This window comes from Chaetodon trifascialis, chromosome 1 (assembly GCF_039877785.1).
Source record: "Chaetodon trifascialis isolate fChaTrf1 chromosome 1, fChaTrf1.hap1, whole genome shotgun sequence".
Classification (NCBI taxonomy): domain Eukaryota; kingdom Metazoa; phylum Chordata; class Actinopteri; order Chaetodontiformes; family Chaetodontidae; genus Chaetodon; species Chaetodon trifascialis.
In genome coordinates, this window is record NC_092056.1 from 32,018,511 (window position 1) to 32,038,019 (window position 19,509).

Sequence of the window (19,509 nt, forward strand, 5' to 3'; positions counted from 1 at the left end):
TGAGAAGCCGAGCTCAGTGAGTGTGGAGAGGAGGATTTGGTGGTTAACCGTGTCAAAGGCAGCCGATAGGTCAAGCAATAGTAGAACAGAGGATTGACCAGTAGCCCTAGCTGATCATAGTGTTTCCACTACCGATAAAAGTGCAGTCTCCATAGGAAAGCAATTCAGAGACCTGATTAAAGATTGCGTGCTCAAGAGTCTTGGAAAGGAAAGAGAGGAGTGAAACCGGCCTGTAATTTTCAACCTGAGCTGGGTCGAGTGTAGGTGTCTTTAGCAGTGGGGTTACTCGGGCTCGTTTGAAAGCAGTAGGGAACACACCTGGTGTAAGTGAGGAGTTGATCATGTGGGTGACAGCAGGGATAAGTGGTGGGGGTTTTATGAGAAAGTTTGGATGAGAGTGGGCATAGATTGTTTAGAGAGGCAGTTAGTGAAGAGCAGAGTGTGTCTGTATCCTCATTCACAGGGAGTGAGGAGAAAACACTGTGAGGAGGCATGGTTGCCAAGACCTCATCGGAAAGTTGAGCCGATGTGAGGGACCGGAGGTTTCATCTGAAGAAGACCGTTTGTGGTAGAGCTTGAGGATGCTCTGGTACGGATGCAGAAAATTCAATTAAAAAGTGGTCTGATACATGTAGTGGGGTGACAGTTAGCTTAGCCATGCAGCAGTTTTGCATTGCAGTTAAGTGAGTATTGCCCACTTTGTGTGTGGGAGTGGTGGAGGCCTGTTTGAGGTCAAATGAGGACAGCAGCGAAAGGAAGTTGACTGCATGGGGTTTGTTAAGATGATATTCATGTCCCCCATGACAATCAGTGGGGTGCCATCTTCAGCAATAGTTGAGAGTAGCATGTCCAGTTCAGCTATAAAGTTCCCCAGTAGCCCAGGTGGGTGATATACGACCAATGTATACAGCTTAGTGGGAGCAGTAACCATGATTGCATGATATTCAAATGAGGAGCAGTTGCTTAGAGGAGTAAGCTTGGTTCCAGTTTTTGGAAATGAGTGCACCCTTACCACCTCCACGTCCATCAGGACAAGGTGTGTGGGAGAAAGTAGAGTCTGCTGAAAGTGCAGCTAGTGTGGCTGTGTTTTCTGGACGGATCCAGGTTTTGGTCAGGGCTAGGACCTGAATTTAATGCAGCTTTACAAGTGTTTGGATAAATTTGGTTTTGTTTACAGCAGACTGGCAATTCCATAGAGCAAAGGAAAAAGCTGAGGTTTTTTCTGAGTGAGTAATGGTTCTCAGGATTGCCTCGCCTTTTATGACCAATGCATTTTTTTCACATTCCCTGGAGGACCAGAATATATTGGTAGCACATGGTGTGTGTGCGCAGAAAGGCAGCAGGAGTAGTGTAAGAGTAGCGGTGGTTACCTGTGTCCTTGCTCAGTGGACTCGCGCAAGTAGACTTCCAGGTCTTTACCCAAAAGTGTCTTCACACAAAAGGGTCTTCACGTGAGGCTGACACTTCAGCGCAGCCTGTGTGTTAAGTACAGGAAGTGCCACAGCTGTGCCCCCTCACAGCCTGTCGCCACGGTTGAACCCGCCCCTTTCACATTCACCGGCTAGCGACAGATAGAGGGCGTGATCCATGTCAGCCGACCCTACTATCAAAATTCAGAGAGTGAGAGCTAGTGCTCTGTGACACAATGACAACAACAACAAAGTCTGCTAACAGCCTAGCTCCTGGTGTGAGCCAGAAATAATGACAGAAAACACTTACTGATCAATTGCCAACTCCTATCATCCACAACCTAGCTTGCTCTGCTAGTAGTAAGCTCAGTCTCTCTTTGACGAGTTTAGTGAAAATCCTGCTTCTTCAGGATTTTGCCGGCTAGCGACAGATAGAGGGCATGACCGCGTCAGCCAATCCTACTATCGAAACTCAGAGAGAGAGAGCGAGTGCTCCTTGACACAACAACAACAACAACAACAACAACAACAACAACAACAACAACAACAACCGTGTGTAAATTGAATATGCATTGCTAGCTCTGCTCATTCCTCCTCTTCATACTGGTCATTAAAAGATCCTTTTTAATGACCAGTGATGGAGCAAATAGTCTGTAGTCCTCATTCTGAGCTCAATGCATTTCAAAGTTTTTCTGAAGCTAAAATGAGGCTTATGCAGTGTCAGTTAATCAAGTGGGCATCTTCCAAAGTAACAGCCAAGAGAACATTCCTGGAATTATTACATCAAGAAATGGCTGTTTCAATGGTCTTGTCTCTTAAGACAGACTTGAAATTTGAACTTGAATTTGAACCTATCCTTCACTGTTAGTCAACAAATGTGGTCACGGTTAAAATTAATCATTGTTGGATCACTGTAGGAAAATGGAAACCAACAGCAGTCTCCCATTATTAAGCCGTCAATCCACCCCCAACCTTCCCTCTGCACAGACATTGTGTCTCGAAAATAAAAGTCACCTGACTTCCTCTTTTGCTCCCAACAGACTAGAATCATAATTCCTCCAGCCACCAGAGGGTTTTGTCACTTGAACGTAAACGCTTGTTTTGGGGATTCTGTCATTTTTTGGGAGGGCAATCTCTTTAAGACACATTAACTTCAAGAGAAAGGAAATAGTTTCTAATACAGTCTTTATCTCCATGATAGCATGCATTCTAAAATAAATGTAGCAACTAATATTAAGAATGAGGAGTAAAAATCTCAGACTCACCATGTTATTGCAGGTTCTGTAGCGAATGTTTTTGCCATTACATCTTCTGTAAAGCAAGACAAAAGAAAATTCTCAGCACCATATTGCAAACCAACAGGTGACTATGATACGCAAGTTGTGTGAAAATGCAAAAAGTCACTGATCAAAAGATTTAAAAGCAGTTAATGCCACTGATGAAGCACCCTCATCTTATCTGATGTCTAACATAGATAATTTTTAGAAATGGATAAGAATCCTTCCTAGCTGTTTTTTTCATTCCTCACAAAATTATTCCATAGGTATTGTTAAAGTGCAAACAACAAGACAAAAATTTGGACCCCACTCGTAAAAATAATTTATTTGAAGCCTGTTTTCAATATTTTTACTACTCTTTCAACTTTGTAGAGCTTTTCTCAATTCATTCTGGAAAGTCCCCGGTCCCTCTTGCCGCAATTCGTCCACCCCAGTACCACTTTGTGGCACCAAGGCAGTGCACCTCACGCTTCCAAGGCAACTGCAATGCCTTTGAACAGCGGGATAATTGTCCAGACATCCTTTTCAGCTGCCTCAGCTTCGGCATGGAGGGGCAAGAAACAGCAATGGACCTGATTTCTCGAGGTGGGATGCAGTGTATTATTGGACTGTTGCACCGAGCTCTAATAACATGGAAAAAGAAATTGGACATGCTCATCTTTGTACTAACAAAAGTTGCATGGCTAGTACACACTCCAAAGGACTTAAAGGTGAATTTCTAAAATACAAAGGAAATGATGCGCATGACTACACACACACACACACACACACACACACACACACACACTTGCATGGTTACAGCACACTCCACCTGCAGCTCACATCACCCAGCCAGCAGCCATCTCAGCACTTCACTGAGCTCCAGCTGCCAGAGCCCGAAAATGTCAAGCAAAATTGAACCCACAGATATGCACACACACACAAACACCCCCCCCCACACACACACACCCATGCACGCATACACACGTGTACACACACACACACACACACACACACACACACACACACACACACACACACACAAACACTGCTTCAGAATGAATCTGAGCCCTGTGTGAAATGTGCCATAGCAGAATGTTCCTTTCCCCACGACAGCATGGACAGGCTGTTAAATCCGTTCCACCTTGTTAGTAACAATAACGACACCCAGTCTCTTGGTGTGTGTTAACTGTCATAATGTGCACATTTCTCCTGCCGGCTTACAATAACTTTTGACTAAACCAGTAGCAACTCATTTATCCCTGTGTAAAGCAGGTCTGGTCTAATCTACCAGTTAGGGCACATAGTGAACCACACTGCAGCCATTCAGTCTGCTCCAAACTCAACCAGACAGACAACAGCAAGCCATGGCTCCATATTAATGAACTAATTAATAGATTTCCCTAATTGAAAAGCAGGAACTACTCAACCATGTTTGGACAAACTGTGTGTGAGTGTGCATCAATCTGTGCATGTTTGTGCACGGGCGATGGGTGGGCTGTGTTTTCAGCCTCTGGGGATGTCTACAGCTATGGCCATTAGTCTTCTACTAAACTCACTACACTGACATGACCATAGAGCAGGTCTGTTGATGTTTTTTCAGGCCAGAACACAACTGTGCCAAACAGCACACTGTACAAAGAAAAAAAATAGAGAGATACTGCAAAAGCTTGTTTTGTTTATCTATAAACTGTTGCTAAAATGCAGCGATGCTGGAACAGCGGTAGATTCCATGCAACATTAAAGCTTGGGTCTACATTAGCCCTGTTTGGGACTGTCTCATCCACAGCATGGGAGACAATCTCAGAGGGTCCCACTTAAAAGATCCAGGATGTGGCTGTGTGGTATACTTTAACAGAGGTGGGGCAGTTAATTCGACATACATTTGCAAAAATCGAGCTATTCTTGCAATAAAGCACAAATCTCACCTTTGTGTCACATGTCTAAGTTTGTTTTGAAATGTGGAAAACACTCATTGTTGCCCCTTGTGGCCATTATTAAAATGCATAATAGAACTGTGGTTGTCATCAACCGTCATCAACCATCAAGTACCAAGGGGCAGTAATGCACCCTTCACAATGAGGCGAAGAAGATGCGGTACTAGAAAACTTAGAAAAGTAACACAAACGTGACATTTATGTTTCTACATAAGTTGTTGTTTTACTTTTTAAGAAATGTAAGGAAAGGTAAGTTTGGAAAAGTGTGTGACTCTTTGAGTTGCATTAACATTTGAGTGACAAATTTACTACAAATTTAATGGAAATGTTTGAATAAGATTTGTTGTTTTCTCTCATGACAATGACGAAAAGGGTTGTATTATTGTCATTATGATTATTACCTTATCAAAAATACTGTAGATACTGTAATGATTAAGTCACGGCAGATGTCCATAATTTTGAGGGAGGAAGGCCCTGCTCTCTTCTGATAACTTTGAAGAGGACTTGACTGATGTTTGTGGAGGGAGAATACTGATTTAGACTGTTGTAGGGTTATTTTTACTGTGCTTTTAAGAATAACAAAGTTTGATTTTCCCATGTGTATCACAGCGCGTAAAGAATATTTATAACTGTTAGCCCTGCAGACAATGGGGTCTTTTTTTTTTATATCTTATATAGTATATGTCAGTTCCCAGAATGTGTTTTATATGAGGGACATCGCATCTGTGTCTCAGCCATTTACCATCTTTTCCCCATAGTCCACTTTCAAGTAGATGTTGGTCTCCAGTTTTCTTTTTCAAAATAGAAATAATATAAACAGCTCTTTATGCAGCCCTTTAGTACTGGACATATTTCCTCATCCTCTTCCCTGAGCATATCTAATCTAGTTTGTAATGAAGTAAAGAAAAAAAACATTCTGGTCGAGCACAACAAATTGTATTTGTTATTTGTTGTAACTATTATTTGTTTTGCAGAAATGCAATCAGGCAGTCAGGCCATGTTAGTGTTCTTGCTTGCATAAAAACGGGAAAGAACTTGCTAACTTTTACAAATTTTGCATTTTAGAAATTTTGTGATGATTGTTAGCTGTCCATACTGGAAAAACAGGTGATGTAGGCTAGGGTCATAAGTGACACTTAACTATCACTGGTCGGAGTTATTGAAAGGAAAGTTTGGTTCTCCAGAAAGCCTGCCTAACTGCTACATACATGTCCAATTAGGTCAGATTAAAGCATTGTTACAATTGGCACAAACTCATGGACAACACTGCGACCTGGACAAAATAGCGGATATGTTCCAAAGCTGCTGATCACTGATGTGCAGATTGACTGACTGGTTTACTTAGTTCTATTCACTATTGTGTCTGTGATATTTTTAAAGTCTTTTTCCCAATTTCTGAGTCACTTTGTGAGGTTGCTGAACCAGGCAGCCAACCACCTGCTTCCCCTTAACTGTGCTAGCTTTCAATGGACCAGAGAAGGATCTACCCTGACGTCCAGTTGTCTCACTATTTTCAGGGGATGCCCAAATGAAGGCATGGCTCCCAATACCATTTTGCTTTCTCCACTGCCCAGCGCCACAGAGTCTCAGCTGCCCAGCGTGCAGACCAGCCAGATCTTCCAGGTGTCCAGTCATCTGTCTCTATTGATGCCCAGCCAGATCTTCAGTCAGTCGTCTCCTGACGCTGGCCTCCTGGGCTGTCAGCCATGCTTGTCTGCCCGGCCTCCTGCCGTATCCCTGTCCAGTTCCTCTTTTGGCCCCTGAATCCCTCCTCCAGACCCCCTCCACCTACCCTGTTGTGCTTATTGCATTAGTTTGACACCTGTGCTTGCATAAAATGTGTCAATTGGGATTACAATTCAGCATGATGTTTGGCAACAATTTACATGTAAAATTTATGTTCCAATTAACATCTTCAGCTGTGGACAGTGGACTTTGTCAGTTATTTTAGCCACAGACACATATTTCATCATGACTTGTTTGAAGGGGAGAAACACAGGCTCTGGTATCAGACAAGGCAAAACAAAGCACAAAGACAAGCACCACTCCAAAAGAAACACCGGACTCAGACAGAAAGCCAGATTGTGCGTCTGAGTTTGTGTAAGAGTTGAATGAAATTGCAGATTAAGATGGATGTTCTCACATCTGTCTGCTGTTGCCCACAGTGATAGACTCAAACAAACACAGTATCTAGGGTACTGCTCCAGATAGGTCACACATGGAGAACTAGTATGTACACATACACATTACACTCACTTCTCCAGGCTAATTATGTCTGGAAATCAAATGGGCCCTCTCCCATGCACATACACAAACACACACACACACACACACACACACACACACACACACACACACACACACACACACACACACACACACACACACACACACACACACACACACACACACACACACAGTGGTCATATTGGGAGACATTTCTGTAATGAGTGTAGTGTGAATCTCTCAGTGCAAGCACTGCCAGTCTTCAGAGGACACCGATCCTCATCAGACTTCAAAGAGTCCAGGGGGACACATACGTCAGACTGATAAACTCAGTTTTGACATATTATCAAAGAAGACTTTGCAGGGGGCTTTAATACAAATAATCTAGGACATGAAGTTAATGCAAATGTCATTTGGCGCCTTCTTTTACCCAAATGACTGTATCATGCTTTGATCAGGTGTTTAGAGAGAGATTAATGAGTGTCAGCATATCTGCTAGGAGGCCTAAAGTGGCTGTGGCTGCAACCATTTTTGAAAAGAGTGGTCTCAAGTGATTATCCTGTTTTCCCAGAATAACAAAGCAGGTTTCTTGTGATAACGAGAGAGATTGAACAGAAGGTCATTTTCATAAAATAATGATGTTGTTACATAAAAGGAAAGGAAAGTGAAGGTGGTAATTTCTTTCACATGGGGATGTAAATAAATACAAAACATATTATTCGCATATGAATACATAATGTACTCTCAAGGTACAAATAGCATCTGAATTTTGCAGTGGTTTAAATTTGAAAATACTAGACTCTTTCATACAATTTGTCAGTTTTCTGATTAAATTGACTGATGTTGCACAGGTATTCTTATGCAGCATGTCCTCAGACCTAAACGACAGAATAGCTTGATTGCCATTGACTCCTAGAATGACATATCCAACCACTGGAGACAACCAGTGACAAGGCGTACCAAACCTTCGTCTTCACGTGGTTAAAGTTGTAAAATGTTTGCAGGTTTAGGTTGAACTGGACCTTTGCCATGCCTCACGCCATGCAATTAGTGAAGTTTGTCTGCATTTGACCCATCCTGGTCGCCCTTCCTCCACGGCAGACCAGGAGTGGTGGGCTGCCATCCGACCGGCGCCCGGGGACCCAGTTTCCTTTGTCATCATTGGTCAGGTGGCGATCTTCTTGCATGTTAGCGTTAGCGTTTTTTTTTTGTTTTTTTTTTTAAGGAGGACACCCCAGGTGAACAAGGAGAACATGCAAACTCCACACAGAAAGGCCCCTTTCCTTGAGCAGCAGGCACCGAAGGCATGGTGGAGGCCAGGCCCCTGGTCTGGAAATGAACCTGGGACCTTCTAGCTGTGAGGCAACAGTGTTGCCACCATGCCACCGTGCCACCAATCTATGAGAAAATGGGGGATTAGCACCAAGATCTAGACATAGACTTAGACAATTCTACAACTTGTAAATTATACCTCATTTACTAAGAATGAATGCTGTATATACAAATCATGATTGTGAACACACCCCAGCTTAGGCTTTGGCCTCATTTTAAAGGTTGACAAACAGGCAGGATGAGAAAGAATAACCCATAACTTTTGGTAGTGACATTGGTATGTCTGTGTGTGTGTGTGTGTGTGTGTGTGTGTGTGTGTGTGTGTGTGTGTGTGTGTGTGTGTGTGTGTGTGGTCATGCTTGTATTGTATGCATACTTTGTATTTTAGAAATTTACCTTTAAGTCCTGTGGAGCACATACTAGCCATGCAGCTTCTGCTGGCACAAAGATGAGCATGTCCAATTTCTTTTTCCATGTTTCCAGAGCTCAGTGCAACAGTCCAATAATACACTGCATCCTGCCTCGAGAAATCAGGTCCATTGCTGTTTCTTGCCCCTCATTGCCAAAGCTGAGGCAGTCGAAAAGGATGTCTGGACAATCCTCTCATCCCGCTGTTCAAGGGTATTGCAGTTGCCTCGGAAGCATGGGGTGCACTGGTGCCAAGAAGTGCTAGCGGGGCGGACGAATTGCGACGAAAGGGACCAGGGCCTTGGCGAGGCACAAACTGTGGCAATCAGGCTCTGGCATGAGATTGAAATTGATTTGGTGGTATGGGCTTAGCAGGAAGATACGAGGCAGCTGACAAGCTTTTCCATAAACATCTGTTTCTCAGCACTGGTAGCTCTACACTCCATAGAAGAAAACCTTTCCTCCACTAAACACATTCGACAGAGCAACAGTGGCCCAAATACGTCAAACACAACCATTAAACCACCTCTAGAAAAAATCCAAAGGCCAGTTTACAGGGTTTGTTCACTCCTCTTTTATCTCTCTGTTAGTACTATTCATTTCCACTTAAAAGCACAAGGTGCCAATTAACCAGCTTGGGCATTGCATTTACTGTACGCGTGGTTCGTCTGTGTGCAGTAGAAACATTGTTACTGATGACAATGATGCCTAAAATGGGAGAAATTTCAGCAGTTGCATGGGAAAGTAAGGCTGAGTAGCAGTCAGATATAATGGAGACAAATGTGTTGCCAGGAGGCTATAGAATGATGCCATTGGGTGCAGTCTGATACAGACTGATACAGACTGGCAGCGATGACTTCTTGAACAAGTAATGCTGAAAAACAAATACCTGAGCAGAGAGGCCGGCTGTGAGAGCTGACAACTTGATTGTGTCTTTTAAAAACAGCAAATATTTGAAAACCACACACATTATGTGTTTATTAGTATGAGGAAGATACAAAACACCCTTGACCAAGACACTGTCTCCTCAACTTCCCACCATACCATCCACACCAGCCCTGAGAGATGGACTGAACTCTGTAGCCTATTGGTTTTCAGTCCCTTCTTTCCCATTCTGTCTCTGACTTCAAGACAATGCTTCTATTTAGTGACACTGCTGTGTTCTCAGATGTCAGCAAATACTTTGTTGAGTATAATTTTGTCATAATGTCATAAATGATGGGAGAAAGTAGGGTGAAGCAATCCAAGGTGTAATAAACTGGATTTAGCCTTTACAGTAGTGTATGTTTTTATGTATGTTTTAATTTTGTTTAGTCATCTAGTCAATCAGATTTTTCCACAGCAGGCATGTGGACTTTCCAGCCATATTAATGGCATGGCTGGCATTGTCAGTCTGATGATCAGTCCACTTTGGTTGGGACTGAAATATCTTCGGAACTATTGGAACTATTGGAAGTTTGTAGACATTCATGATCCCTTGACTATGTTCATCCCCTGGCTTTTGTCTAGCTGGCCAACTCAGTATCGCTAAGGTGAGTAAACTAATTGCTAGCATTAAGCTAATATCTACACGCCATGATGTAACTGCTGACTGCATTTTCAGATGAGCTTGTTCAAATATTTCTCTAAGAAGAGAAAGACAGCTGATGAAGATGACGTCAGTAGCGATGTGTTGGTCGCGAACGAAACGGCTCTAAGAGCCGCTCTTTGAAGTGAAGCCGGAGCGGAACTGCTTTGTTGTTGTTTTTTTTCTCGACTTTTTTTTTTGTTCATGTCGCACGCGGGTGATAGACACAGGGCACGCGCACACATTCAGCCTTTAAAAAGCAATTTTCAACTGCCCAGTCCATCTGCAGTCAAGTGTCATTTGTTTATGACACGCCCGGAGAGCCTGCCCCTGCTGCTGACAAAAATCCTAGAGGAAACACTGAAAACACTCAATAAAAATTTTAAAAAACTTTAAAAACTTTCTGCTATTACTGCTATTATCACTGCACTTACTATTAACACATTTGTTTGGGATATGCTACATACACAGGATATTTATGGTCACCTCTATCAAAACAAGACAGGGTACATTATTTACGTTAACCTGTCTTATGTGAAACTGTTAATGCGATTTAGTCATGCTACTTGTAGCTATTACTTTAAATCAGAACCTCCTGACCTCCACAGATGGTTAACAAGTCATTATTTTCCAGCGTTATTCAGTCAATTTCTTGCATTTTTCACCCTTAGATTTTTCGTCGTACTTTTGGGACTCAATAAAAGCTCCCTATGGTTTCTTGGTTTGATCAATTTGAGCAACCATAAACGACGCAAAACATAGGTATTTTGTGTATGTTATAGTGCTTCCTATGCAGAAAATGACTTCCTGCCCTCCATCTGCAGTTTGCGCCAAAAGAGTGACATGATGTCATATGCAAACAAGCTAATGGTGAAGTGACTGAACTGGAGACATCTGGTTAACTGGTTTCAAAACACATCAGCAGGATATCCCTCTCTTGAATATTTTGTGGTATGAAAAATGTAACGTGTCAGCTGAGCAGATCCACAGCCCTGACCAGTTGACAGTTTTAATCATTACACAGTCTCATCAACCAAAGCAAAGAGGAAAATTCTGTGTAGGGATCACAGACTGGATGCTGGGTTCTTTTTTCCTTTTTAATGATCAGATTTCTACCACAAGATTTTTCCATATTTCAAAGATGCTGTCAAATTGTGTCTTGTTAGATGTTAAAAGAGCTATATATAAGACTTTTAGTTTAAAGCATTCAAAAATTGACTCAAGTTATCAACCGAACGTGAAGAAATAACAGTTTTGACATTATTTCAAAGATGTGTATGCATTGTGTTGCAGAGATATCTACTGATGTTAGAATGCTAACTAACTCGCTACAAACCGTGCAGTCTTGTAATGTCACTTTACACCTCAAGAGGCAATAGTGAGTCACTGCAGCATCCAGTCTGCCATCAGTCGGACATGAGAGGATGAAGAAGTAGCGCTGCCCACAGTGCACATTCTATCCTCTAAAGTTGTAAACATAAACACTTTGTGCCTCAAAGACCATGACTGTACAGTTGTAGTAAAAAAGAAAAAAAGATTGAACTCATGAATTTAAAAGCCCAATGCTACATCATGTGGAGACAGCCTATTTTTTCCATTTGTATTTCTTTAGATCTCTTGCTGCAGTAAGGAGTCATGTGTGAGTGTGCTGTCAGCTCAGTGTGGCCGGCAATAAGAGTACCATAAATTTTAACAGAAAGCGCCCTGTTATTCTTTGTTTCCATTGACATTTGTGACCAGCCAGGAGAAAACCAGCAACAAGTCTCCCAGGGGACATTTTGAGTTATTTACAGATTCTGAAAGTAAAGTTTCGAAGCTTTCCAACGATGTCTAACACATGGAAATCTGAAAATATTTGAAGAAGGTGTGGCCATTTGGATGTAGACACCTCTCAAACTAGTTTAGTGGGAAATCCGGCCAATCTGGTATCTGTTAGCCCGCAGGACAGAAACTATTGCAGTAGTTTGAACAATGCTTATCAAATGGAAATGGAAATTCTTTTGTTACAAAAAGCCCATAAATAAAAATGAAAACTAAGAAAGGTAATATACTTAAGAGTTAGAAGGAGCAAATGTAGATACTTGTTTTTTAATATTAAATAAAATAAAATAAATTCTGTCACTCTGTGGTGCAGTGGGATGGATCAGTCTGTGTTTGATTATGTCAGTCAGAGTGTTTTTGCCAATTCTGAAAAAGGAAAAGAAATCCCTTGTTTCAGATCATGGGTCATGCTAACAGGCACATTAGCATCACAGTCAATACTTTAGTCATGCACCCAAATGTATTGTTCTCGTGTTATTGACAGTTATTTGTCTAAATAAACAGAACAGTTTTATGTTGGTCTCACTGGGGTGAACATGTGCCTCCAACTTTATTCTTCGCGTGTGTTTTTTTTTTAATACACTGTCGCTCTGGTGCATCTTGCTTACGTCATTTCAGTACACAGTGGTTAAAACAGACGTACTCAGAATACTACATCTCCTTTCTTAAAAAAAACAAAAAAACAAAAAACAAAACAGTGAACGCAAATAGCTGTAGCTGCCAACAATATTATAGCATTATTATTTCAAACCTTTTAAACTTAGCTTAGGTACTTCAAGGCAGTTACGTCTATCAATGCGTATAGGCAGGATATAATTGAAATAGAACATGCCATTGGTAAATTCTTTTTCTTGAACATTTCTGTAAACATTAGCAGTGCCACATATCACCTTTGCACTGTTAACTCTGGTATGCTTTAACTGCAGGGTCAAAAAAGTGTGTTATTCATGCACCCAAAGATGTGTTACTCACCCACAGGTGTGTTATTCACACATTATTCAAGCACATCGTTGTTCAAATTAATAGCAGATGCTCACATTACAATATCTAAACCTCCCATTACAGCTTACAATATGATCATCTGATCTAACATAGGTTTCGATGTGCATATCTTTGCATTTTAAAACGACAATACTGAGCTAGCTGAAAACAATGTAAGGTATAGCCATAGCATCTAGCATGGAAAAACAGTTTGTAATCCCTGTATGTGACTTCGAATGAACACTAACATAACATTCAACAGCGTATTAATCAACCATGAGCAATATAACTACAGGCATGTAAGTGTGTGGCAATAGTATTCAGTGCAATCTCAAGTTCAATTCAGTGTTTTCCCTATCAACGAAAAGTACATTCAAAAATCCACTCCGGGTTTTACCACAGATCTTTCCAACGAAATCAAAACAGGAAATCAAAATGTTGCATACCAGGATAGCGTCTCTTAGCGCAGTGCAACGAGTGAATAAGGCGAATATGTACAGTACTCACAATACTCGGGATCTGTCAGTCAGTCAGAGACGGTCAGGATTGGGGTCGGTCGGACTGCGTCTTTCTTAACTCCACAAACGCCGGCTACTCCCGGGAAACTCTACGGAAGTATTTGATCCTCCCCGATTCCGGCTGCTGTCAAAGGAGATCCTTCTGCTACCGACGGACTTCAAGTCGCAGGTTTTATTTCACTATCGGTAATTCGCTGCGGTAAGTTGTCGTGCTCTCCCACTGGTCTCTCTGCTCCGCTCATGTTTTTTTCTATCGGTCTTTTTCAAAACTGCCAGGCTATGTGGAGAAAGGAGATTGAATTTTTATGCGACTGCATAAGTAGCCATGTGTTTCCCTTTTAACGTGCAGCTGATTGGCCGAAATAAGAACAGAAGCACGTGAATAAAGCCAGTATGCTAATTTACTGTTGAATCGCCACACCCCCAACTAGGACCGAGAATTTCCTCTAAAACAACCCAAATTCAAATACAAAGTTTATGGTTTTAAGGCCGCCAGTGCTGTTATTTGAAACATGGAGTGGCTTCTTCATGATTTTAACTTAAAACAAAACAACAACAACAACAACAACAACAACCAAAAATCGATTTTTCTTTATTTACACAACTTGCACCAGCCGACTTGCTGGTTTTCTTGTGGCCGGTCATATTTTACAGACTATTTTTGACTCTCATGGTAATACAGGACAAAGTGCATCCTGTTTCAGCTCAATACCGGATGCGTAATTTTGTTTCTAAATATGGGACGATTCCATTTTTCAAGGGATGGTTGGCAACCCTAAATGTTGCTAACATTGGCTATTTAGCAATAGCTTGTAAGGTAGCTGATTGTGTAACGTTACTGACAGTAACTGACAGATATCCCAGCGTTTTGATTATATGCTGGCCCTATCTGCTTGGAGCATGAATTGGACAGGTGGCCTGTTTTTCTGTAAAGCTCCTTTAAATGATGCTTACCCTCCGTTGAGACAGCGTCTTAGAGAGTAGGAGGCTCCTCCACCGCAGGTTCGAGAACAGTCACTCCAGGGGCCCCAGGCATCCCACCCGATGTCCCTGTCTTCATCTGAGCGGGTCATCCTGGATGCCTGCAGAAGGACAAACCAGCACAAAGGTCACTTACTTTAGTCAGGTTAAATATCCCAATGCTTTCACAGCAATCATGTTCTAACAAGTGTCTATGAACTCGCCTCATGGGTTTCTCAAGAGAATCACTACAACTCTGAACTAAAACACGGCACGTTTGGCCATTTGCCGAATAGACACAGGCACTCATTTTTCTTCATTTTTCTTCAGACGACAGTCTTGCCTATGTGGCTATTTAAATATATACATTTCTGTTTTGTTGGTTGGCTAGCTAGCCAACCTTCACGAGAATCAGATAAAGTTATTCAGCTTAATTGCTATGACTATGTACCCACATAAAAAATATGGTTACTAAACCCATACATGTAGCTTAAAGGAGTAGTTCCATGTCCGCCAGAGGGTGGCACACCCGCTCTGTACCTCACTGAAAAGACAACTTTTTTCATCTGAGATGTTGTCCCGAGAGCGCGCATTGAGCAAACTGAAGATCCCCAAGGACCAAGTCCTGTGTGTCTTACTGAACGGAGGAGCCGCTTTCATTGAGTGAGCTCTCTCACTGTGAACTTTGATTGTTTTTTTTGTTTTTTTTTCTGTGGACTAGGAACTGATTAGTCTGATCCTGAACCCTGGAGAGTTCAGTGACGAGCCAGAACCAGAGAGCTGACTGAACGGACCAGACACACCGTGTGGCCAGCCATGGGTTCCGCCTCAGCAAACTTTAGACCATTGATTCACTCCATTCACTCAGATACAGATAAGACACAACACACTATAAAAACCTACCCAGATAGTCATAGGAGCAGTGTGCACACACAAGTTAAAGGGAACTCTGATCTCCTTTTCTCTAAAGAGAATTTCACAAGGAACTGAACTTTTACCCAAAAGAACGGACACTTTCATTTGCACTTTTATTTCACTTTATTATTTTGAAAGGGTTTTGTTGTTGTATTTTATTTTTATACACTGTGCTAGCGTTGTTAAATATTTGATGTGAGGCAATGAAAATTGTCACTGTTGAATTTTGCATCCACTGTCTCCTAAGTGAGTAATTCAAATAATTAAAGGTATCCAGCTTTCCGAGCCTATAGTGAATGTTGTTGTCATTAGCACTGATGTTATCATTGAGTAAGACCAAGGGCGCTACAACGAGATTTCTCGAGTACAATCAATGGCACTAAGGTTAAGCTAGCTGTTGATGGTAAATACCTCCAAACTTACGGCTGTTTGATAAACCACAATGGCTTCCTTTTCCCCACTCCCCCACAATGTGACAGAACAGGTGACATTTTGTAAGTTGTTGTAAGGCACCTTTGAAGATGCTGAGCTCGCATAAATCACTGTTGGTGATTACATTTTTCAGGTAATGGTTACCATACTGCCTGCAAAGCAAATTAGTAATATAAAGACGTTTTGAAGGAAACAGGTTTATTGCCAAGTAGATTTTCAACATACAAGGAATTTTCTTGTACAATATTTTGTTGCATAACCTCCTGACTACCAGTAGTTCAAATTTGTCCTCTGTGGAGAACAATTGTAAACCTGAATATCTCCCACCCAATGCCTACTACTGGATTAATTCCTTTTTGCTATCTACAGAGGACATTTAGGGCTTTTCAATGATACCAAATGTGAAGGGGTGGGGCTTCGGTACCTTTCTTTTTCTCATTAAGGAAAATGGCATTCATCGGTGCAAGCGCATTTTATGGGAAGAGGAAAAGTAAGTGCATAATACTACTTGAGCAAATTTTGGCTGGAAATATTGTTGGCATATTTTAGATAAGTCTCTTAACAACACATTAAAACATTGTCTGAATTATTTTAACTGTATTTTAGCATAATATTTAAGTGTTTAAAACTGTCCTAAAAACAAAAAATTTTTTCAGTATTGTAATTACCTCACAAAGATTGGGAAATTTAAAAAAAAGTGTGATTGGACAATATTTTTTTCCTGGTAGTCAGGAGGATATGGATCACAATAAACATAGTGAGAAAAACAAATGTGTTGTCAGTCAAGAATCTTGAATAGAAAATAGGAAATAAAAAAATAAAAAACAAACAAACATGTAACAATGTATGTGATAATGTAAAGAAATGTCAATATCAAAGGGATATCAAATCAGCATTATGTTTGTCTCTGAACTTTAAACTTTTAAGTTTGAGTATTGCTTCACGCAAACAAGTAACAACAATAGGGGTTGGTGTCAGAGTGATGATAACTTAAAACAAAAAAAAACTTGGTGGCAGAGAATTTTCTCTTCACACAGTGATTGCAAATACATGCACAGTGAAACACTTCAGTGAAGATTACTGAAAAGTGTACACCCCCTCTGGACAGTAACACTTATGGCAAAATAAAGAAAAATCACCAGACTGTCTATCAGATCAGGATTGGGTAGAATTCTCTTAAGCCTCTGTCCTCACCTAAAAACGTTCTCGTATGTTCTTGTATGTTTCTCAGCATGCTGTATTTACAGTACAGCGCAAGTCCAACACAAAGCACTGTGAAGGGATTTTGGTACAGTGGCCAAAGTTGGAATTGCAAGTCAGAACAGGAACAACAGATTTTACCCCATACGCATATGGTAAAATACATTTTTTTCTGAGCATCACAAACACTCTTAAATGCCTTTAGTCATGTATTGTGAGAACTTAAGCTACAAAATTTGTTTACATTTTGGCAAACTGCCACCATTAAAATTATGCTGAATTAGTTATCCAAACAAGTCAGTTCCTGTTTGCAGTGTACTAATGGATGAACTATCACAGGGTCCTTTTTCTTGTTTTTTGATGGGCAAGGACATCAGAGATAATGATCCTCAAAAAGTTAAGACACACAGAATGATTTCAGCATGTTTCATGTCTGTTTGTTTGGCACACCCTTCTGCTTCTCCATCCTCTCCTCCAGGAGAGCCTTCCCCTCTCCCTCACTTTGTTTGTCTGCCTGTGTTGTGCTCTGATTATAGAGGTGGGATCAGGTGAACCAGTGTCAGGGTGCTAGCTGCTTATCATCACTAGTCTCTTTCTGCTGTCTGTTCCAGCTCCTGCCTCTCACTCACTCCTGTACAACCTGCATTCCACGCACTCTGGACTCCCCTTGCTCTATCTTCCCTCACCAGTTGCGTCATGGCTCAGCCTCTGCTCTTCTCTGATGCTTTATTCCAGTTTCATATGTCATCTGCGCTGTATAAGATACACCTGATGACTGTAGTCTGAAATGTCTGGGGCCAGTATTAGTAACATAAATGCATCACAATTAGTGACAGTCAAGCAGGTGTTGGCATCATCAATAAAAGCTGATCCTCATCAAAAGACATCATGCCTTTCATTAGAAGCATTACATAGCCATCCGTCATGCACAACTTCACCATCATGGCCTGTATGCTGTCATTGCAACATATTAGCTGATACTTTCCCATTTCAATTTCCAGACCTTCCAGAGCAATAGAGGCAATAACCCAGTACCAGTACCAAAAAGTTCCCCATTTCCCAAATTTGAGCTTTAAAACACAGCTGTGTGCCTAGATATATGGAGTCATACAGGTACATGAGTAAAGGTTTAGCATCCTCCACCCTAAATCTTGATGTTGATTGGATTGGATTTTCTCTGTTTTGTCACTTAAACCTGCAGTACTGTTTGTGCCTTTGCTTGGTACTGCATGGATGTTTGCCTTTTCAAACATCAGTACATAGTGAGTTGGTTGCATGATGTGATTTGATATTATGATCCTTTTTTTCCTCATTTATTTTCTAAGCTAGCCATTAAATTACTTCTGAAAGGGACCGTGGCCTATAACTATTTCCATTTTTTCACAGAATGCCGACTACTCAGAGATTGTGTTTTCCATTCACAGCATCTTCAAATTGATTTAACCCAGATAAAGATGTTTTGTTTTCTGTTGTGGCATTTCAAACTAGTCACAGTTTTACAGTCTACATTTTAAATATTCTAAATGTGGTGGTGCTTTCTCTGTAATTGTGGCTTGCACTGATTCTTCCACCTATGCCCTCATTTTTATTCCAGGCACTCCCTTAGGATAGACAGTACTACTACTGCTTCCAATAATGTTGCTTTTCATCCTAATTATTATTATTACAATCACCTCATTGCTAGCCATACTAAATTAACTGAGAACTTTGTCGACCATATTCATTGCAGTCTTATTGCTGACCTTATTCATTGTATTCTGATCATTTACTATTTAAACCTTACTTCATAAATCATAAATCATAAATCATAAAAAAGTCCTTGCTGTTATTGTCAGGCAGTGCTGGGCTCCCTCCTTCTTCCCTCGTGCTTTCCCTGTGTTTCCCTCGCCCCCTTGTGGTCTTGTCTGTCTTTCCCTGTTCGTTCAGGTCTGTGCGGTGGGTGGCTCCTACCTGCCCAGCTCCTCCAGCCCTCCTTCCTCTCACACCTGCAAGTCATCATCTCATCTACGCTCAGTCAGCTGTGTATTTGACCCCGGCTCACTCCACCAGTATTCGTCGGATCGTCTGCTTGTATGAAGTGGCACACCTGTCCGCTCTCTTGCCTGTCTTCCTCCTCCTGTGTTTGCGTGCCTGTACTAACCAGTGACTTTTCTTTGTACTTTGCTCTTAGGGGCCTTTTCCTGTAAGCCCTCAGCCCAGCCCAGCCTTGCTGGTGAGAGGAATCGGATCGTGATCCTCAGAGCGTTTGTTGGCTCTTGCCCTCTGTTTGCCGTTTTGGGACACCTTATTAAATCTATTGATTATTGATTCATTCACTTGTTCTCCTGTGATTCCTCTGAGTTCCATCACTTTGAGTTCTCTCCCTGGTCTTAGTGTGTTTGCACACCTGACAGTTATTTTGGTAAGGAATCATATTTTCTTTTCCTTTGGGGGCTCATGACATCACTATCTCCTTGATGTTACTATGGGTACTTTCCAATTGTGCACTTACTGTATGTCAAATAAATGATTCAATTACTCTTTAACTCTCTTTTCAATTAAGCCTCT

The 19,509-nt window shown here is 41.4% G+C and overlaps 1 protein-coding gene across 5 annotated transcripts in view; it reads right to left on the reverse strand.

Annotated features, from left to right (window-relative positions):
* Positions 1 to 19,509, reverse strand: part of adamtsl3 (ADAMTS-like 3) — a 315,350-nt gene that overhangs the window by 129,246 nt on the left and 166,595 nt on the right. For all 5 annotated transcript variants that reach the window (XM_070967605.1, XM_070967624.1, XM_070967595.1 and 2 more), the window contains 2 exons: positions 14,410 to 14,537; positions 2,675 to 2,720 (listed from right to left, as the gene is read on the reverse strand). In XM_070967605.1, coding sequence (XP_070823706.1) covers positions 2,675 to 2,720; positions 14,410 to 14,537 — 174 coding nt within the window. The remainder of the gene's footprint in view (positions 1 to 2,674; positions 2,721 to 14,409; positions 14,538 to 19,509) is intronic.